At 41.3% G+C, this 23,342-nt stretch overlaps 1 protein-coding gene across 1 annotated transcript in view; it reads left to right on the top strand.

The window, feature by feature from the left end:
* The window catches only part of LOC126184794 (arginine-glutamic acid dipeptide repeats protein-like), a 186,906-nt gene that overhangs the window by 65,035 nt on the left and 98,529 nt on the right, over positions 1 to 23,342 (top strand). Inside the window, exon 10 of the mRNA XM_049927373.1 lies at positions 3,145 to 3,267. Within this exon, the coding sequence (XP_049783330.1) occupies positions 3,145 to 3,267 (123 nt within the window). The remainder of the gene's footprint in view (positions 1 to 3,144; positions 3,268 to 23,342) is intronic.

Raw genomic sequence — 23,342 nt, 5'->3', positions numbered from 1 at the left:
CAATAATACACTTTACACACAAGTATTTATATAACACATTTCATAAATTTAAATATTCTTCAATGGAATAAAAGCAGTGATGCTGTAAATATGACTTTAGAGATTTTCCAAATGTATTGACCTCAGTGATAGCTTTTATGTTTTCAGGAAGTTTGTTATAAAGCTTAACTCCCATGTGAAAAGTACCTTTTTGGCACAGTGCTGTGCTGATTTGAGTCATATGTAAGTTCCTGTTTTGTCTGGTAAAGTGCTCATGTATATCACAGTTTTTTTGTAGCCTCTGGTCCTTGCCTATTACATTTAATTTAAAGAACAAAAGGGTTTCCATAATGTATACACACGGTAATGGGGGAATACCAGATTTCTTAAACAGGGGTTTACAAGAGTCTCTAGGCTTGCACCCAAACAAGATTCTAATGGCCCTTTTTTGTAGTTTAAAAGTGCTATTAGCTATTTTAGAGTTTCCCCAGAAGGTGACCCCATATCTAAGACGAGAATGAAAGTACGCATGATATGCATTCAATACTGTTTTCTCACTACAGCATGATTTTAATGAACAAAGAAGATAACATTTTTTGCTCAGTTCTGCATTGAGACATTCAATATGCTTATTCCATCTGATGTTACTCTGCAGCCAAAGTCCTAAGAATTTGGTTTCAGTACTGTTACCAACTGGTTCGTCATTGATGGAGACTGATGGGATAAACATGTCCTTGTTAGGAACATTGTGGAATTTTAGAGCAACGGTTTTCTTACTGTTTATTACAAGCTGATTACTCTGTGCCCAGCTGCCAAGTTGTTTCGTGACCGTGTTTACTGTCTGCTGTAACTGTTCATCGTCGTCTCCTTTTAGTAGAATCGTGGTGTCATCTGCAAATATGATTGATTTGTGCGCATCAATATTTAAGCTTAGATCATTTATGTACAGAAGAAACAGAAGGGGTCCCAATACGGATCCTTGGGGTACACCACATTTTATTTGTTTATAGTCAGATAGGTGATTAGATACAGTTTTTAGTTCAATATTTGTGTGCTTGACGCACACTGCCTGCATACGATTTGTCAGGAAGGAACTGATCCACTTGTTGGACAGACCTCGAATACCATATCTTTCTAGCTTTGATAGCAGAATTTTATGGTCCACCATGTCAAAAGCTTTTGACAAGTCAATAAAGACTCCTATTGTTTCCTGTTTTTTGTCCAACAGGTTTAGGATGGAATTGATGCACTCATAGACAGCAGTTGTCGTTGACCTCTTATTTCTGAATCCATAAGTGGGTGTCCTCAAACTGAATTTGTGTATCTGTTAGAACTTCAGAGTGCTCAAATGGCTAGAGTTAATTATATCACCTTCAGGTGCTTGACATCTATTATTTTTTATCTGTCTTTCACAGCTTGTAGCCCAATAAAGAGTTGAAAGTGTATGGATTAAAAATCATTGTCAGGTTCCATGTCACAAAATAGTAAAGGAAAGGGAGTAGATGGATGTGTTGCCCTATTTATTGTAGCATTTGGGTGCTTAGAAAACTCTCAAAAAAAAAAAAAAAAAAAAAACCTCACAAAGTAAATTTTTATTCTGTTTGCACAACTGAGAATAGCTAAATAACACAGAATTTGCTACAGTACCAGTTACTTTCTTAAAATCTGTCAGACTTCATGTATTAAATTATTGTTATTATTATTATTATTATTATTATTATTATTATTGTTTTAAGTTTTTTGAAATTGTTTGCAGCTGGTTCTGAGTCAGAGAAACTAACCTCATAAATTTCAGAAACACAAATGCCTGACTTAATTTTTAAAGACATCCAATCATTATTTAGTAAAGACCTTGAGCAATTAATAAGCACGTAAAAGCACATTTGGAACACCATTGTCTTTGTGTAAAAATGTTCACAATGTCAAAAGTTTTTTAAAGCTCCATTTAAACAAAAATTTCACACTAGAAATTTTTGGTGTTGGATGTGAACCGCGTGTAAGCATATAACAGTTGCCAAAAAGCCATATCGCCTAGCATGTTGTTATGGATGTTCAACGCTATGCTGACAGTGTGATCACAGCTGTTTGCCAGCTGTCAGTAGAGTGTAGGGGTGTAATAGAACATAATTCACTCGTAACAGTAAGCTAGATGATATGGCTTTTTCACAATGTATGTTATGTGAGGCAATGGCAAAGGTATTTTTGAATATATAGGAACAGTTTATCACACCCATTAAAGATATCTAGTGTGGTGCTTTTGTTCAGTTGGGTAAGCAAGTTTGAATGGGGAGAGAGAATAGTCAGCATTTCCACATGGACAGTTTTTCCCATACTAATATATTCATCAGGAGAAAGCAGGGAGATTGAAATAATCATTGCTGTTTATGTCTCTTCATCATTCGTTTTTCTTTTTGTCTGGAGGTAATAGAATGTAAACTGATATTGTTGATAGGATACTGAGCAAGTATCCAAATGAGATGGACTGTAGTTTTGTTGCCCAAGAGTAGGACTTTTTTGGGGATTCTTTTTGTATTATAACCACATTTTAAAAAGATGACTTTATTTCTATTTTGCTTATAAAACTGTTTCCAGTCAAACAAACACTGAGTGAATATCACATTGGATATAAGCAAAGAAAGAATCATCATTATAAGTAGTCAGTGAAAGATTTGGAACATTATCATTGCTGCCATATGAGGTCTTACTACCATTCTTAGATGGAGGGTCACTAAAATTGCTTGTCTTTCTTGCCTGCTTAGCATGTACTCCATAGCTGTACGTGTAGAAAACTTTTTTAAAATTTTTTCTTTGGAATGCTGGTTGTGTGATCCATGAGTGTTATCTTGAGTCGTGAATTCTGTTACGTATGACTGCCATCAGATTTTGTTCGTTGCAACATTGCTTAGGTTCATTTTTCACTTCTGTTGGACATAATTTCTTCCCGGGAAAAGCGTTTGCTTCTTTTTCCAGTTTAAAGAATAACCATTTATGAGCTAGAATTAAAATATACTCCTGTCACTTACGTTTTTACCGAATGAATTCCCACTGCCCATGGTACAAGGATTCTCGGGTATTTGTGTAAATAGAAGCAACAGTTGAATTGGGGTGCTGAATGCTTGCTACAAGTGAGCGGAATGTTCTCAGTAACCTTTTGCATTTTTGCAGAATGTAAGGGGCCGTCCAAAGCGTAGCAGTGGAACACACACTCCAGAAAGTGAGATGGATAAGAAGTCATGTAAATCTCCAATAAGCAATGTGCCATCTCCTTGCGAAAAAAACAAGAAGAAGGTTTGCATCTTTCGTGTACTTATAAGGTGCTATAGGCATTAATTGGATGTGATCCGTGCATTCTGTTATAGTGGGTGAATGTTCAGTTCTCGTTAGTTTCAATCCAGTCACGAAATCTCTTTACCATAGACATTGTTTTGGAGGAGCTGTTCGCCGAATATGTAGTTTTTGTTCCTCTGTGGTCAATGTGATGATAAAGATACCATTACCATTGAAAAGAGGAGTGTTTTGTAGGTCTGTTATCAGATTGCATAACTATTACTAAGAAGCTATCGCATACGTGAGTGCAAACTAGTAAACCAAAAACGTGGTCTCCAGTTTTTTTTTTTGTTTACCGCTTTGCACTGTATAAGTGAGACCTGATAATGCAAGTGTAATATTGTGTTATGATTTTATTTGGAAGTTGTGTATTCACAGTGTTTACTGTATATGCTGGAACAATTCATCTCAGTCATTACAAGCCTTTTTATTCATTGTTCGAAATGCCAGTAACTTTTATAAAGATGCATTTCATTGTTTGTTATTTTGCAACTCTTAGTCATTTTCCCATGTAATCTGTCCCCATATGTTAAATGTCTACTTATTTTCCATTACTGATGGTGCATTGTGTACCCAAATGTTGAATTATTCATTCTTTTTCCTGTACAAAGTTGAATTAAAATTTAAACACTGGAAAATCAAGGTTGGAATAATGACAGTATTATGAAAAGGATAGATTGCTACTCACCATATACTGGAGATGGTGAGTGGCAGACAGTCACAACAAAAAAGACTACTAAACCAGTGAGCCTTGAGCCAAAAGACTTTTGGGCCAAAAGCTTACTTGTTTAGCAGTCTTTTTTGTTGTGACTGTCTGCGACTCAGCATCTCCACTATATGGTGAGTAGCGATCTATCTTTTCATAATATTTTTTAAATTGAATTTTAGCTTTTTTAGAAAATATGTGCCAGTGAAGGCCCATTGTTCTCATAATGTTAGGTTTACATATTTACGAACTTTTTTTGTTGGCATTCCCAATTTATTTGAGCTCTTATGAGTGAATTGCAATTTGGTTACTGTGACTAGAACTTAGTTTTGGTGATATGCAACTAATAGCATACATGCCACAGTTTGCTCCTTGACAATGTTTTATGCAGATAATTATAAGTTGATGCATTTGGAATAGGAATGATCCTTTTTCTACACCTACAGTATAATCCCTCTTTTATATTCTCAGAATTAACATTTTCCCACCATATACGACATCTTTATTGTTCCCGTCAAATTTCCTGTGTCCACAGTAATAATTTGCACCCGATTTTGTGTCAACATATTAATAATTTTCCCATGATTTACGCATTATGAAAAAATGTTCCTGGAGAAAAAAATGATGCTGACATGATATTGACCATCCAGTAGTGTTTACAAATATACGTCGTTAAGTTTCTTGACACCAGGGCACTCTACTTAGCGGATTTGATCCAGTAAACATGTAAAAGTTTGAGCAATTCGCGCTGTATCTCCCGCTGCTGCCAAGTCATACTTGACTGATGGGAGTAACCAGGTTCATTCGAATAAAGATTCATGACCAATCACAACCATTTCCTAACTATCTCTACTGTGCAAATGAACTGCTGATTGTTGTGATCACTGTGACACCTTTGTCGAACCAAGTTTAGCGTATTTCGGCATTTGGCCACTTGTTGTGATAGTTGACACAATCATTCACTTTGCGACTTGCGTTGCTCTAGTTTTTTTCCCCATGCTGAGCAAAATGTGTTTCTAGAATTTATTCTCGTTTTCAAGTGCAGTATTTACTTATATTTTTTTTAAAGATCTCTTGAAGCCTTCAGCTGCCATTCTCTCTTATTTCCTGTACGATTGTACAGTTTCGGCCTTAGGCGATTTTCAAGTATCTGAAACAGAAGTATCGTACATTGGATGCATTAGTGACACTTGTGATTTTGATGTAGGAACAAGTCATATCTATAGATATACTTGGCACGTTATAACATACTTTATGAATGATTTTTTAGTAGCTACTAAAATATCATCCATAAAGTAAGTTATAATGCGCCTAATATATCTACAGATATGACTTGTTCCTACATCAAAATCACAAGTGTCACTAATGTATCCAATGTATTGTACTTCTGTTTCAGATACTTGAAAATGGCCTAAGGCCGAAATTGTACAATAGCACAGGAAATAAAGAGCTGAAGGCTTCAAGAAATCTTTCAAAAAATTCATCACAGCTGCGGAACCTATTGGATTGAAAATTTACATATATATATATATTTTGTGATGTTACACAAACAAATAATGTGAGTGATAGTTTACGTGTGTGTGGTTTTCCACATAACTGAGGAGGAACAATACCTGATAACCTCAAAAAGATGACTACAATGCAAGAGACGCAGAATGACACATATGCAAACACAACACAAAGTACTTATTTATGTATTTGCACTTCACAACAAGAAAAAACTCTCAAAACATGTTGCACTAAGCATGAAAAAAATATGTAACTAGTGTAGTATTTCATTATTTAAATAATGACTTACAGTCACAGGCTTTCAAAAACGCTGATTATGACTTATGAAATGGAGTCAAATGTTTCTACTTCACAGACAGTTATCAGTTCCAGTTACATCAGCGGTTTTTGTTTGATAATAAACCTGTATTATATAATAAAAAAGTCCGTGACAAGTCTTTTGATGCCTGTTATGTACATATATCATACATAAAGTGTGAAAATTCAAAGGGGTATCCTATACGTAACTTTTACAGTGTGAAATGTTATTTCCCACATTTTACATTTTCCTGCATTTTTCGCTATTTTTTTGAAGTCCCTTGAAAAGTGTAAAAGTGGGGTTTCACTGTACATTTGCACTCCGCAAGTCAGTTTGAAGTGCATAGCAACGGGCACTTACCATTGCATCACGTATTAAAATTTCTTCCTGTTCCATTCACACACGGAGCATGGGAGAATAATTTATTAAATGTCTTTGTGCATGTTGTAATTAGTCTACTCTTGTCTTCGGAGTTCCTGCAGCAATAACAGGTTAAGGCCTGTAGTATGTTCCTAGGTTTTTCACTTAATGTTAGTTCTATGTGTATCAGGATATTCCATGTCTCAATATTAGAGAAGGAAAGTTGCTACTCACCATATAGTGTAGGTGCTGAGTCGCGATAGTCACAACAAAAATATTCACACAATTATAGTTTTTGGCCATCAAGGCCTTTGTCAGAAATAGACACACACACACACACACACACACACACACACACACACACACACACACACACACAAAAAAGCAACTTGCACACATGTCTGCAGTCTCAGACAACTGAAACCACACTGCGAGTGGCAGCACCAGTTCATGATGGAAGTGGCGACTGGGTGGGGGTAACGAGGAGGCTGGGGTGGGGATGGGGAGGGATAGTATGGTGCGGGTGGCAGACAGTGAAGTGCTGCAGTTTATATGGAGGGCAGGAGAGAAGGTGGGGCGGGGTGGGGGTAGGGGGTATGTAGCGGAAAGGAGAGAAATAAAAAGAAATTAAAAGTCTGGGTGTGGCGGTGAATTGACAGCTGTGTAGTGCTGGAATGGGAACAGGGAGGGGGCTGGATGGGTGAGGACAGTGACTAACGAAGGTTGAGGCCCAGAGGGTTACGGGAATGTAGGATGTATGGCAGGGAAAGTTCCCACCTGGGCAATTCAGAAAAGCTGGTGTCGGTGGGAAGGATCCATATGGCACAGGCTGTGAAGCAGTCTTTGAGATGAGGGATATCATGTTTGGCAGTCTGTTCAGCAGCAGGATGGTCCACTTGTGTTTTGGCCACAGTTTGTCGGTGGCTCTTCATGCGGACAGACTCTTGTTGGTTGTCATGTCTACATAGAATGCAGCACAGTGGTTGCAGCTTAGCTTGCAAATCACATGACTGGTTTCACAGGTAGCCCTGCCTTTGATGGGATAGGTGATGTTAGTGACCAGACTGGAGTAGGTGGTGGTAGGAGGATGTATGGGACAGGTCTTGCATCTAGGTCTATTACAGGGGTAAGGGATTGGGAGCAGGGGTTGTGTAAGGATGGACAAGTATATTGTGTAGGTTTGGTGGACATCGGAATACCACTGTAGGAGGGGTGGGAAGGATAGTGGGCAGGACATTTCTCATTTCAGGGCACGACAAGAGGTAATCGAAACCCTGGTGGAGAACGTTGTTCCAGTCCTGGATGGTACTGAGTTATGAGGGGAATGCTCCTCTGTTGCTGGATGGTGGGACTTTGGGAGGTGGTGGGAGACTGGAAAGATACGGCACGGGAGATTTGTTTTTGTACAAGGTTGGGAGCATAATTACAGCCAGTAAAGTCTTCAGTGAGACCCTCTGTATATTTTGAGAGAGACTGCTCGTCACTGCAGATGCAATGACCACAGGTGGATAGGCTGTATGGAAGGGACTTCTTGGTATGGAATTGCTGGCAGCTGTCAAAGTGGAGGTACTGCTAATGCTTAGTAGGTTTGATATGGACGTAGGTACTGATGGAGCCATCTCTGAGGTGGAGGTCAACACAGTAGTGGAAATCATTATAAAGGTATAAACGTAATAGTACAATGTCTGTAGCTTAGTGTATTGAATTTATTATGAAAGTAGTAGATACATATACAACATAAGTAATCATGAGACAGAACTACATATTTTTTATCATAAAACGAGTAACAGAATGAGGTGTTTACGTTTCTTGGGGGGAAATTGGTGTAAAGACACTCACCGTCTTGTTGTATTATTGCATTGTGAGTACTTTGTCCTACCTCCGTTCTTCCTAATTACCTCAAAAATTTTCTTTGGCATTGGTTTTGTTATGGTTTGTGGTTATGACAGTGATATTTTTGCCCACTCTTCTCGCATCTCACTTTTCAGCTTACATATGGCCTCAAATTGCCTTCAATTGCAACAGACAGGCCTTGCAAGTATTCCCCAAGGCTACACGCAGGCCAAGGCAAGACATTGGTATCTTTATCATCAAACCACTTTTTGGTTGTAGCAGAAATGTGAACAGATGCATTGTCTTGTTGAAACATTAGACTTTCATTTCCTAGGCTCTCATACATTCTAATCAATTCTGTTTCAAGCACCTCAATGTACATGTTAGAGTTCATTCTAGTTTCCAATCAAGCAATGCATGATTTACCTTTAGTGCTGAAGGCTGCTCAAATTATAACACTTGCACAACCAAAATGTCTGCTCATTCTTACCTGCTGCTCTGTTCTCAGATCGTGCCGATAATATTGAAATCCACCCGGCCTATCAAAATTAAACTTTTCATCAATGAAGATAATTTTATCCCATTATGAAATCCATGACATATGTTTTTCAGCAAACTTCAAGCTAAACTGTTTGTTTGGGTGTTAGAGCCAGTTTCTGCAGTCGTTTCTTGATCCAAGATGTATGTCATTTGACAAAATTTGTTGTACATGTCTGGCAGTTACAGCTGTAAATCAGCAACAAGTTGAGAAGAATAGTGGTTTGTGGCCCTTGCTTTGCACCAAAGGAACTGTTTTGATGCCTCAGATAATTTTCTACTTAGCTCATATTTTCTGTTATGTCTATATCATGCACCCAATTTGATGAAATTATCAATTGCTACACTGAATGGTTCAACTTTTTGGCAATTTGATGATTAGAGAGTTCCATTTCCTTGTACATACCAATTTTTACTTTTCTACATCTAAATCTACATCTACATCGATACTCCGCAGTCCACCTTAATGGCGTGTGGTGGTGGGTACCCCGTACCACTACTAGTCATTTCCTTTCCTGTCCCGCTCACAAATAGAACGAGGGAAAACGGCTGTCAATAGGCCTCCACATGAGCCCTAATTTCTTGTATCTTACTTTTGTGGTCCTCACGCACAATGTATGTTGGGGGCAACAGAATCATTCTGTAGTCAGCTTCAAGTGCCGGTCATGATCATCTCATGGTAACTATTTTCGGTGTGGCTTTGTCACAATCATGGTTTATGTACACAACATGCATTGCCACTAATGATACCTGTTCCCTGTCTGCAGTAAAGCACATATGCATACACTAACACCTCACACCTGAATCATTGATGTCTTGTTATATACTGCACTACAATTTGACTGCAGTTATCAGTATTCCAGATATCATACTATTGCATATACACTGTGCACAATTATTCTAGCTGACAGTGTTAATTTTCCTACAAATATCCAAGCTTTTATACTGATTTCTACTACTATATGAAGGAAAAATGCCTCAGATGCTTTTGTAAACTAAGTTCATGAGCCTTGAATAAGTGAGCAATTCCTGATACCAAAATTTGTATGTTATGTGTGTTCACCTTCCCTGGAATGGGGAAAAATGCCTTATCACTGAACCGAAGCTTACAACAGAAACAATCTTCTTCCATTAGTCTCAGTGTGTCGATGCAGAAAAGACTGTTGCAGTTCTTTGTTGGTGTTCTGCAGAGCCTGGCTGAACAGCCTGGCTGAACTGCAGGCAGCAAGGCTTCTTAATATATGTGTCTATAACTTCTGTCAAACTCCTCTGTTAGCTGCAGCAAATTCTCTGCTGCTTTGTTGTTTTGATTTATAGAAAGTCGCTATGAAACTTGTGAAGATGCATTACAGTCCCCCTTCCATCAGTGACGGATACTGGTTTCTTTCTATTGACCACACAATATCTCATGAGGACAACACTGCAAGTGCCACAACTCTATTTCCCTGAAACTTCACTCATTGGAAGGGGAATCAAAATAAGTGAACATGTGTCAATATGTGCAGAAGGCATGGCTGACATTGGAATGGTGCCAGTTGAGTCTGTCAATAGATCGGGTCTCACTGGCCCTGGCCTGTACCTCTGTATGTATGGGGAGGGGAGGCTGGCAAAGCTTATATGTGACAGTGTAGTGGGCAGTGTTGGTTATTCATGTAAAAAAATCCTGTTGTAGTTAGTGTTAGATTTGTACCACATAGGTATCCCTGCTTAAACGAAGACCCTCTAACAAAGGAATCACCTTCAGAGGAGGTCAGGTATCCAAGTACTGAAGGAATAAGCATATTACATTAAAATGTGAGAGGTATTAGAGATACAGTTAGTGAATTGCTTACAGATGTTGACTCTGCCATTACTGGTATATTGGAGCACCACTTAAATAATTTGACAATTCAGAGGCTTCCTTTACTGGGATACAGATTAGCTAGCTGTTTTTCACCGAGTTCTTGGCAGAGTGGGGGAATGGCCATGTATGTGAAGAACAGTGTTCCACTTGAGTCCATAGACGTATCACAGTGCTGCTGACTTAATATTAATTTTATATGTGACTGTGCAAGAAAAAGAATGTTGGAAGATCTCCTAAATTCATATGATCTGATGCAGACTGTGTTTTTTCCAACCAGGGTGCAGGGGAACAGTAGCACAGGCATAGACAGTATTTTTATTCATTCTTTATTATTAGATGGGCATTCTGTTGGTAACAGGGTGAATGGTCTTTCAGACCATGATGCACAAATTTTAAGACTAAAAGGTTTCTGTAGTCAAACAAATGTTATGTATAACTACAAACAATGGAGAAAAGCTAATCCACAGGCAATAGAGAATTTTTTAAACCTCTTTCAGGAACAAGAGTGGACGGGATATTTATAGTGCCAATAACATAGATCACAAATATAATGCTTTCCTTAACACATTTCTCGTGCTCTTTGAAAGTTGTTTTCCATTAGAACATTCTAAACAGAGTACTAGCAATAAAAGACAGGCTGGGTGGCTGACTAGGATATCATGTAGAACAAAGTCAGAAAATGTTCGAAGTAGTCACAATCAGGCTACAGTAGCCCACTACAAACAGTAATGTAAGGTGCTTAAAAATGTTATTAGGAAGGCAAAGAGTATGTGGTAAGCAAATAGAATAGCTAGTCCACAGGATAAAATTAAAACTATATGGTCAGTCGTGAGGGAAGTGTCTGGTCAGCAGCATAAGGTCAATATGAAGTCAGTTCGTAGCAAAAATATTCCTGTTGCTGATAAGTCAGATATATGTACAGTATTTAACAATTACTTTCTGAGAATTGCTAGTGAATTAAATAAAAACTTTGTTTCCAAAGGGAATCAAATAACTCTCTTGGAAACTGCCTTTCCGAGATTAATGTCTGAAATATTCCTCTGTGATACTGACAAGGGGAAATTGAGTCAATAATTAAATTGCTGAAGACTAAGGACTCCCATGGATATGATGGAGTGCTTAGCAGAATATTTATGCACTGTGCTGTGCATGTTAGCCCTTTACTGAGCCATGTTTGTAATTTCTCCTTTAAGAATGGTCAGTTTCCTAAACAATTAAAGTACTCAGTAGTAAAGCCACTTTATAAAAAGGGAGAAAGGGATAATGTAGACAATTTTAGACCATCAGTGTTTGCTAAAGCTATTTAAAAGACTGTGTATGTAGGGATAATTGATCATTTTATTTCACATAATTTGCTGTCAAATGTACAGTTCGGTTTTAGAAGCGGTTTAACAAGTGAAAATGCTATATTCTCTTTTCATGTGACTATGAGTTTTCAGTTGCCGGAGACTGCAGTCTGTGTGTGTGTGTGTGTGTGTGTGTGTGTTTGGGCACTCGCATCTGTCGTGTATTTTTGACAAAGGTCTTACTGGCCAAAAGCTTTATGTGTGACAATCTTTTTGATGTGCCTATCTACTACTTAGCATCTATGCTGTATGGCGAGTAGCAACTTCCCTTTTCACAATAGTGTTATATTCTCTTTTCTCTGTGAGATAATGCATGGACTAAACAAAAGGTTTCAAACACGAGGCATCTGTTTTGATTTAACTAAGGCATATGATTGTGTTGATCACAAAATATTGCTTCAGAAGTTGACCCAGTATGGAATACGAGGAGTAGCTACATCTACATCTACATGACTACTCTGCAATTCACATTTAAGTGCTTGGCAGAGGGTCCATCGAACCACAATCATACTATCTCTCTACCATCCCACTCCCGAACAGCGCGCGGGAAAAACGAACACCTAAACCTTTCTGTTCGAGCTCTGATTTCTCTTATTTTATTTTGATGATCATTCCTACCTATGTAGGTTGGGCTCAACAAAATATTTTCGCATTCGGAAGAGAAAGTTGGTGACTGAAATTTCGTAAATAGATCTTGCCGTGAAGAAAAACATCTTTGCTTTAATGACTTCCATCCCAACTTGCGTATCATATCTGCCACACTCTCTCCCCTATTACGTGATAATACAAAACAAGCTGCCCTTTTTTGCACCCTTTCGATGTCCTCCGTCAATCCCACCTGGTAAGGATCCCACACCGCGCAGCAATATTCTAACAGAGGACGAACGAGTGTAGTGTAAGCTGTCTCTTTAGTGGACTTGTTGCATCTTCTAAGTGTCCTGCCAATGAAACGCAACCTTTGGCTCGCCTTCCCCACAATATTATCTATGTGGTCTTTCCAACTGAAATTGTTCGTAATTTTAACACCCAGGTACTTAGTTGAATTGACAGCCTTGAGAATTGTACTATTTATCGAGTAATCGAATTCCAACGGATTTCTTTTGGAACTCATGTGGATCACCTCACACTTTTCGTTATTTAGCGTCAACTGCCACCTGCCACACCATACAGCAATCTTTTCTAAATCGCTTTGCAACTGATACTGGTCTTCGGATGACCTTACTAGACGGTAAATTACAGCATCATCTGCGAACAACCTAAGAGAACTGCTCAGATAGTCACCCAGGTCATTTATATAGATCAGGAACAGCAGAGGTGCCAGGACGCTTCCCTGGGGAACACCTGATATCACTTCAGTTTTACTTGATGATTTGCTGTCTGTTACTACGAACTGCGACCTTCCTGACAGGAAATCACGAATCCAGTCGCACAACTGAGATGATACCCCATAGGCCCGCAGCTTGATTAAAAGTCGCTTGTGAGGAACGGTGTCAAAAGCTTTCCGGAAATCCAGAAATACGGAATCAACCTGAGATCCCCTGTCGATAGCGGCCATTACTTCGTGTGAATAAAGAGCTAGCTGCGTTGCACAAGAACGATGTTTTCTGAAACCATGCTGATTACGTATCAATAGATCGTTCCCTTCGAGGTGATCCATAATGTTTGAATACAGTAAATGCTCCAAAACTCTACTGCAAACTGACGTCAATGATATAGGTCTGTAGTTTGATGAATTACTCCTACTACCCTTCTTGAACACTGGTGCGACCTGCGCAATTTTCCAATCTGTGGGTACAGATCTATCGGTGATCGAGCGGTTGTATATGATTGCTAAGTAGGGAGCTATTGTATCAGCGTAATCTGAAAGGAACCTAATCGGTATACACTCTGGACCTGAAGACTTGCCCGTATCAAGCGATTTGAGTTGCTTCGCAACCCCTAAGGCATCTACTTCTAAGAAACTCATGCTAGCAGCTGTTCTTGTTTCAAATTCTGGAATGTTCCATTCGTCTTCCCTGGTGAAGGAATTTCGGAAAACTGCGTTCAATAACTCTGCTTTAGTGGCACAGTTGTCGGTAACAGTACCATCGGCACTGCGCAGCGAAGGTATTGACTGCATCTTGCCGCTTGTGTACTTTACATACGACCAGAATTTCTTCGGATTTTCTACCAAACTTCGAGACAATGTTTTGTTGTGGAACCTATTAAAGGCATCTTGCATTGAAGTCCGTGCCAAATTTCGCGCGTCTGTAAATTTTAGCCAATCTTCGGGATTTCGCGTTCTTCTGAACTTCGCATGCTTTTTCTGTTGCCTCTGCAACAGCGTTCGGACCTGTTTTGTGTACCATGGGTGATCAGTTCCATCTCTTACCAATTTATGAAGTACGAATCTCTCAATTGTTGCTACTATATCTTTGAATTTGAGCCACATCTCGTCTACATTTGCATAGTTAGTTCGGAAGGAATGGAGATTGTCTCTTAGGAAGGCTTCTAGTGACACTTTATGTGCTTTTTTAAATAAAATTATTTTGCGTTTGTTTCTGGTGGATTTGGAAGAAACGGTATTGAGCCTAGCTACAACGACCTTGTGATCACTAATCCCTGTATCATTAGTGATGCTCTCTATTAGCTCTGGATTGTTTGTGGCTAAGAGGTCAAGTGTGTTTTCGCAACCATTTACAATTCGCGTGGGTTCGTGGACCAACTGCTCGAAATAATTTTCGGAGAAAGCATTTAGGACAATCTCGGAAGATGTTATCTGCCTACCACCGGTTTTGAACAAGTATTTTTGCCACCATATGTTGAAGTCCCCACCAACTATAACCGTATGAGTTGGGTATTTATTTGTTACGAGACTCAAATTTTCTCTGAACTGTTCAGCAACTATATCATCGGAGTCTGGGGGTCGGTAGAAGGAGCCAATTATTAACTTAGTTCGGCTGTTAAGTATAATCTCCACCCATACCAATTCGCACTGAGTATCTACTTCGACTTCACTACAAGATAAACCACTACTGACAGACACAAACACTCCACCACCAATTCTGCCTAATCTATCTTTCCTGAACACTGTCTGAGACTTTGTAAAAATTTCTGCAGAACTTATTTCAGGCTTTAGCCAGCTTTCTGTACCTATAACAATTTCAGCTCACAGCTGGTTCACCTCTTATTTTAACAACAGACAGCAAAAGGCCATTATCCCCAGTTTTTAGAATGGCAATGATGTAGGGTCTTGGTGGGGCATGGTCAAATGCGGGGTGCCCTAGGGATCAGCGCTGGGGCCACCCCTGTTCCTTATTTATATAAATGATATGTCCTCTAGTATTACAGGTGATTCTAAAATGTTTCTGTTTGCTGATGACACTAGCTTGATAGTAAAGGATGTTGTGTGCAACATGGCATTGTTTCAAATAGTGCACTTCATGACATAAGCTCATGGCTTGTAGAAAATAAACTAAAGCTAAATCATAGTAAGACTCAGTTTTTACAGTTTCTAACACACAATTCAACAAAACCCGATGTTTTAATTTCACAGACTGGGCATATGATTAGTGAAAGTGAGCAGTTTGAATTTCTTAACATTAAAAGTACTCTACTTTGCTTATTTTTATTCGCTTATGACTTATGGTATTGTATTCTGGGGTAACTGTCCCAAATCTCAAAGGATATTCTTGTCTCAGAAATGGGCGGTTCAGGCAATAAGTGCCGTAAGTTCGCGAACATCTTGTCAACCCCTGTTCCCTAGTCAGGGTATTTAGGCATTGACCTCTCAGTGTGTGTGTGTGTGTGTGTGTGTGTGTGTGTGTGTGTCATTTCTTGCTAACAATATCAACTTATTCCCCAGAATTAGCAGCTTTCACTCAGTTAATATTAGGCAGAAATCCAATCTGCATTTGGATCACACTTCCTTGACTCCTATCCATCCATTTTCAATAAGCTACTACAAGAATTCAGAAATCTTAGCTGTAATTCACATGATTTCAAATCTAAACTGAACAGTCTCCTCATGGGTAACTACTATTTTGTTGAGGAGTTCCTTGAAAATTATGCTGATTCCTGTGTTATATTGTTGATGGCATTTACATAAACTTATGGCTGATCTTTTTTTGGGTTCATAAACATTTTATTTTATCTGCTGCTACTCTTATGTTGTGATTTCATGTACTTGCATGTTTCACGATCTTGGAGATTTGCTCCTCAATTTGGTCCTATGGAACTAGATGTGTAAAATAAAATATTACCTTATAGTTTAGCCATTTTTAAAAATCTGGAATATCACTTTGACCACCCTAAAAGTCACTATTTTCATCTTGGTTGACTAGGATTTGGAGAGTTAACAGGTGCTTGCACTCCTTTTTCTGCCAATTATTTGGAAAATTGTGGTTATGAAACCAACTTCCATGCAATCTGCACCATTTTCACAAATTTTGAAGTTTCCTTTACTCTGTGAGGTAGTGTTCCATCTGCACCTCTGTCAAATTGTTGGCATGCCCAACCATACCTTTGTGATGTGTAAAGCAGTGTAATGAGTGAAGGTGATTACAGGACGTGTAGTTCGGGAATCCAATGGTCAATAGGTGTACAAACAAAATTGAAATCATTCCTGGATTTTTGGACAACGTTATTGCATCGAGTTAATAAGACTCTCTCTCTCTCTCTCTCTCTCTCTCTCTCTCTCTCTCGTGGTTCACATGGTCAGCTACATGGTATAATCATATCGTGTGAAATGAATTAAGAGTGGGTAATGGCATGCTGAAATTATTGATATTGTGGGCTATACTGCATCCATCCTGTATGTCACGCCTGGTTAAGATGAGAGATAATTTACTTATGTACTCAGTTCCAACTGTAATTACCTCTTGTGTAATCATTTCATGCTCCATCTCTTTGAAATTCTGTATCTGGTCATTTACAAATCTTGTAATTCTTACAATGTGGCTTTATTGACGTCAGATACCTGAAAGGTTAAAACTGGCAGTTGGTGTTTGCATAATAATAATAATAATAATAATAATAATAATAATAGCCGGCCATTGTGGGTGAGTGGTTGTAGGCGCTTCAGTCTGGAACTGCACTGCTGCAATGGTCGCGGGTTCGAATCCTGCCTCGGGCATGGATGTGTGTGATGTCCGTAGGTTAGTTAGGTTTAAATAGTTCTAAGTCTAGGGGACTGATGATCTCAGATGTTAAGTCCCATAGTGCTCAGAGCCATTTGAACCAATAATAATAGTAATAATAATAATAATAAATAATAATAATAATTTGTTTTCTACCTTTCCACTCCCTCTCCTCATCACCAAATTATGAGAAAAGAGCAGAATTTTACAAATGGTTTTATTTATAATCACTTTGCTCTCCCAAGTTGTACCGAACATTATTTGACCTAATTCTTTTCCTATATGACCTGACACAGAGGTATGTATATTGGAATTGATCATATTGTCACACGGAAACCCCAATAAAGTCCACATCTGAAGGCAGGGTTGTCAATAAAGAACAACACATGAAAGCACGTTTAGTACTGATGCCAACATACTGCCAGAACAGGACAGAACTGACCTGGGTGGAGAGTGCAACTGTTTATACGAACGTCAAATATTACAGAATGGTGTTGTTTATACAAATATTGAATATTCCAGAATACACAAACATCACAATCATATTTCAAGAATCTTCCAGAAATGGTAACTACTAAATAACAAATAATTTCTGGTGATTGGGTTGGAACCAGTGACCAGCAGCACACCAGCCAATGACACTAACCACTGCATCACACTGCATGCACCACAGCTCACGGCATTAGAGATGGGTAAACTCGTTCATCGTTGGGAACTAGTTGACTGCTGAGCGTTCTTTTTTGGGAACCGTTCATTTTTACTCTTTCACCGTTCATTTGTGCTTGGTATATGGTTCTTATGAAAAACTGAACACTAGTAGTGTAGGTGACTGAAGGATGGAGGGCACCAAGAGGGGGCACTTGCCTCCCCCCTGGAGTATAGAGTTTTTATTCATTACAGAATTCTTACACACTTTTAGAAGTAATTTCTGTGATTCTGCAGAACCTCTCGTTTAGCCAACTGTAGCTTTGTGTGACTGATCGCAGGGAAATAATATAGGGTGGCGCACGGAAAACCGGCCCCGAGTACAGACTGCTCGCCAATTACAGGTGATGTGTTGCCCGTTACGAGCAGATGCAACAAACAGACAAACATGTAATAATTAGGGAGTGAAGAAATAACAAGCTAATGCAAGCAACAATTGCGAAACAATCGATGATGATGTGTAGAGAGCTGGAGAAGAGAACATGAAAATCTCACGCGACGCACATGGGCTATAGCTCATGTAGTTTTGTAAACCTGTTGGTGGCTGTTTCCCAACTTAATATACCACAAGAGTCTTGTATAAAAATTCTTCGTTTCGACTTCCACTACATAGCTATGCTACGTTGTAAACAATAATCGTTTACACCCTATATATACTGCACGTTGTCTCTGAGTTCGTAGGCGAAGTAAAGACTTTATGGAAGCATAAAATAAAATGTGGTTTTCTCATCATACTTGCATCACACGCTTAGTAAAAATTAAGTTTTTATGTTGCATTATTAAAGTTAATGCAGCAATAATAATAATAATTAAGTTCGCAGTAGTAGAGTTTTTGGTTTGAAAGCTCCTTCTGAACAAATGTTTTTGAGATAATAAGTAAATACTATTTTATGGCAATCTATGTGTTTTCAAATGGAGAGGCACTGCTTTTCCTACTGAGCCAAAATGACCCACAACCCACCTTTTTTCAATGAAACCAAACTAGTGGGTAATGCAAACTGGAAACAACCAAACTTAAAAATAAATAGAGCCTTCCTAAATGTAATGTTTTGTATATGAAAGATACACGAAAATCGTTTTATATGAATTTTCTTACACTAAACATTAAGACAATTATTGAAAGTTAGTTGTTAAATCAAGTTGATGAAACCAAAAAATATATGAATAACAAAAAAAACTTGCCTTGTTATAAGTATGTCTTCTGCTGTTCATTGATATAATGAATTGAGCTGATATGCCCTTTTGTTACCTGAAAAGACGTACCTATTACATACAACGTAATTTTTATGTAATTTACGTAACTATAAAATACTTTTTGATTACCGGTCACTGACGCTGAATAGCCAGAGCCAAGTGCAAGAACTGTTTGGAACACATGTAAAATGGGCAAGCGCAGTGAACGAAACGAACAACTGGATACTGAACTAACTAGGAGCAGTCGGAAGTGGAACTGAGACAGGTGGTAATGCGAAGAACGACGAGTGCGGCCGAGGGAGGCCGAGACTGAGATGAGCGCGCGACCGAGGCTGGAACGAGAACTGCCGAAGTGACCGGCGCGACTGAAGTGAACTATGAACCGATCGTTCCTCGTTCCCGGGAACTATAAGTAGACCGCCGCGACCGAAGTGAACTACAAACCGATTGTTCCTCGTTCCTGGGAACTATAAGTAGACCACCGCGACCGAAGTGAACTATGAACTGATCGTTCCCTGGAATTTGTTCCTTGGTCCTTTCGTTCATCTTGGTGAACCGTTCCTTTGCACCCGTTCATTCGCGAACTACCCATCTCTACACAGCATTACTCCCTCTCCTGAAGAAGGCCTCATTGCAGCTGATTACGGCACCCTGGAGCTGGATCTTGTCCATGGCCCTCTGTATGGCTGTGCTGGCAGATCCTTATGTTCTGGTTATGTTGTCACAGCATCTCCTCCCCCCCAGGGGGTCCACAACTCTTTTGTGGATACGTGCGTAGCGAGCACGGGACCCCGAGCTAATGTGGCCCTCCTTCCTTTCCGGGCTGCATACCTTCCCATTCCGCATCCTTCCCCATCCCTATCTTCGCCCCTCCTCCCCTCACCTCTGGCTCTTTCCTTCTCTTTCTCCCCATCTGGGAGTATGGTTTGTGCCTCCGTCCGGAGACGGACGCTCGTAAATGTACTGCATTTCTTGCCTTCCTTGCTTTTATGTCTTCTTCCTTCCTTTGTCCTTCTCTGTCTTTTTCCTTCCTTTGTCCTTCTCTTTTCCTTACCTCTTCTCTTTCGCTTTTCTCCGCTGCGGCGTTTGAGACCTCTCTTCCTTCCTTTCCCTTTCTCTTTCTTCCTCCCTGTGCGTGTCTGAAGGCCGACCCACGCCCTTCGTGCGTAGCCGGTGACGGGGTAACGCGTAATTCCCCGCCCCGGGTAGACAGGTAGGACACGTACGTACCCCCTGGTAACGGCCAGGCCCAGGGAGGGGTGATTACCCGAGCTGATACCTTCCGAAAATGCCGATTGGTCCCTCCGTCCGTATGTCGGGAGGTGTGACCTGAGGTGTGAACAATCACCTAAGGCGGGAGTGCCCTCAGAGGGGGCCCCCACAAGGGAGGAGCGCGCCATCGGAGACGCCGGTAATCATGGGGGATTCTTCCGCAATGGTTTCCTCACCTTCCGCTAAGTCTAGTCACAAACGTAAGCATACTGAGTCTCAGCCACAGACGATTCTTCCATCGTTGCCACAGTTCCTTGTTGTTTCTCGGTCTGATGAAGGTCACGACTTCTCCACGGTCAACCCTTTCATTATTCAGAAAGGAGTCGACGCAATAGCAGGTCCTGTAAAGTCTTGTTCCAGATTACGGAATGGCACCCTGTTGTTAGAAACACACAGTGCCCTCCAGTCACAAAAATTGCTGCGTACTTCTCTGCTCCACACCTTCCCTGTCCGGGTGGAACCGCACCGTACCTTGAATTCCTCGCGTGGAGTCGTTTATACACGCTCCCTCGATGGATTGTCTGACGAAGAAATTCAGCACTATCTGTCTGACCAGGGCGTAACGGCAGTTCATAGAGTAATGAAACGGGTTGACACGAACATCATTCCAACCCGCACTGTCTTCTTGACATTTGACACAGTTCAACTCCCATCGAAAATCAAAGCAGGCTATGAGATAATTTCCGTTCGCCCTTACGTCCCAAACCCTACGCGTTGCTATCGATGTCAGCGGTTCAATCACACCAGCCGGTCCTGTTCCAATCCAGCCAAATGTGTTACGTGTGGCACGGATGCCCATGAGGGTGCTTGTCCACCTCCATCCCCTCGCTGCATCAACTGTATGGGTGACCACGCTGCTTCCTCTCGAGATTGCCCCGTTTTTAAGGATGAGAAGCTCATCCAGGAAATAAGGGTGAAGGAAAAGGTGTCGACCTTTGCTGCTCGAAAATTATTCGCCAGTCGCAAGCCCACCGTGCCTCAGACAGGAAAATACAGCACTGTCCTTGCTTCTCCTCGGCCAACAAAGGAGGCGGCCACGCAGACTTGCGACCTCACCTTTAGTACCACGGTCGTCAGATCGGCCAGCGCAAAGATCGCTCGTTCAACCTCACCACTTTCGCCTGCCCACTCTATGGCTCACCCTTCGTCGGGTTCTGCTACATCTCGAGCCCAAAAGTCGGACGCCAAGTCTTCGAAAAAAGAGCATACTCGTGAAGAGTTTTTACGGACCACAGCTTCACAACCATCGGTTCCTCCTTCATCTAAACAACATTCTTCCAAGAAGGCTACAAAGAAACCCAGTTCCTCTCCTTCTCCGCCAAGGCGTGCCCCCTCTACAGCACCACCTGGCGGAAATCGCCCTCGGCCATCTTCTGTGTCGCCGAGGCGCACTGCTGGTGGCCGGTCAACCGGCCGATCGCTGGTGGCAGGGACTGCTCCTGACCAACTTATGGATCAGGATCTTCTGCCTTCGGCTGAATGCCATTCCATGCTGTCGGTTGCTAGCTCCGAGCAGTCTTTGAGTTGACAGCAACTTTGGTCACATTCCTCCATTCTCTTTTCACCCCATGTCCATTATCCACTGGAATATCCGCGGCATTCGAGCCAATCGGGATGAATTGTCGGTCCTCTTACGCTCCTACTCGCCGGTCATCTTCTGTCTTCAGGAAACAAAGCTGCGTCCCCATGACCGCTTTGTTCTCCCTCATTTTCAGTCTGTCCGATATGATCTCCCCTCTGTTGAAGGCTCTCCAGCCCATGGAGGACTCATGATTCTTCTCCGTGATACTCTCCATTATCACCCAATCCCCTTAAACACTTCCTTCCAAGCTGTCGCCGTCCGTCTTTCACTTTCCGGATACACGTTCTCTCTTTGTACTGTATACGTTCCGTCGTCCACACCAATGGCACGAGCTGATCTCCTTCATCTTCTTGGTCAGCTTCCACCCCCCTATTTGCTGGTTGGGGACTTCAATGCCCACCACCCGCTTTGGGGATCTCCACACCCTTGTCCACGTGGCTCCGTATTGCTAGACGTCTTCCACCAAGCGGATCTAGTTTGCCTCAACACTGGGGTCCCCACATTTTTGTCTGCCTCCACGACAACCTTATCTCATTTGGACCTTGCGGTCGGTACTGTTCCGCTAGCTCGGCGCTTCGAATGGTTCGCCCTTGATGATACACACTCGAGTGACCACTTTCCATGTGTCCTCAGACTGCAGCCTCAACTGCCATATATGCGCCCGCGACGCTGGAAGTTTGCCCAAGCCGATTGGACACTTTTTTCGTCTCTCGCGACATTCGATGACCGTCGCTTTCCCAGCGTCGACGATGAGGTCACACACATTACCGACGTTATCCTTACAGCTGCGGAACGTTCAATACCACGCACCTCCGAATTGCCCCGGCGCCCCCCAGTTCCTTGGTGGAACGAGGCATGCCGTGACGCAATACGTGAGCGGCGACGTGCTCTTCGCATTTTCCGTCACCATCCTACTTTGGCCAACTGTATCCGCTATAAGCAGCTCCGTGCGCGATGCCGTCGCGTCATCCGCGATAGCAAGAAGGCAAGCTGGAAATTCTTTATTAGCTCATTTAACACCTTCACTCCCTCCTCGGAAGTTTGGAGTCGGCTTCGACGGTTCTCAGGCGCGCCTAGTTTCTCCCCGGTTTCTGGGCTCACTGTCGCGCATGATACCTTAGTGGACCCCGTCGCAATTTCTAACTCGTTGGGTCAGCACTTTGCTGAGATTTCGAGCTCTTCAAATTACCCGCCAGCGTTTCTCCCGAAGAAACGTGCAGCGGAAGTGCGACCTCTTGCTTTCTCCTCCCAAAATCACGAAAGCTACAATACTGTTTTCTCCATGCGGGAACTCCAACATGCCCTCTCATCTTCTCGCTCCTCCGCCCCAGGACCGGATGGTATCCATGTCCAAATGTTGCTGCATTTATCCACCCATAGTCTGCGTTACCTCCTTCGCCTTTATAATCGAATTTGGACCGGCAGCACCTTTCCCAGACGGTGGCGGGAAGCTATTGTCGTTCCCGTTCCGAAACCTGGAAAGGACAAACATCTCCCCTCTAGCTATCGCCCCATTTCTCTCACGAGTAGTGTCTGTAAGGTTTTGGAGCGTATGGTGAATTACCGTTTAGCTTGGTGGCTGGAATCCCGCAGTCTTTTAACACCAGCCCAGTGCGGATTTCGGAAGCATCGTTCTGCAGTTGACCATCTTGTCGCTCTCTCCACTTATATCATGAACAATTTTCTCCGGCAACGCCAAACGGTAGCAATATTTTTTGATCTGGAGAGAGCATA

Source organism: Schistocerca cancellata, chromosome 4 (assembly GCF_023864275.1).
Source record: "Schistocerca cancellata isolate TAMUIC-IGC-003103 chromosome 4, iqSchCanc2.1, whole genome shotgun sequence".
Classification (NCBI taxonomy): domain Eukaryota; kingdom Metazoa; phylum Arthropoda; class Insecta; order Orthoptera; family Acrididae; genus Schistocerca; species Schistocerca cancellata.
The sequence above is the reverse complement of the archived record's forward strand: the minus strand, read 5'-3'. Positions and strand labels throughout refer to the sequence as shown.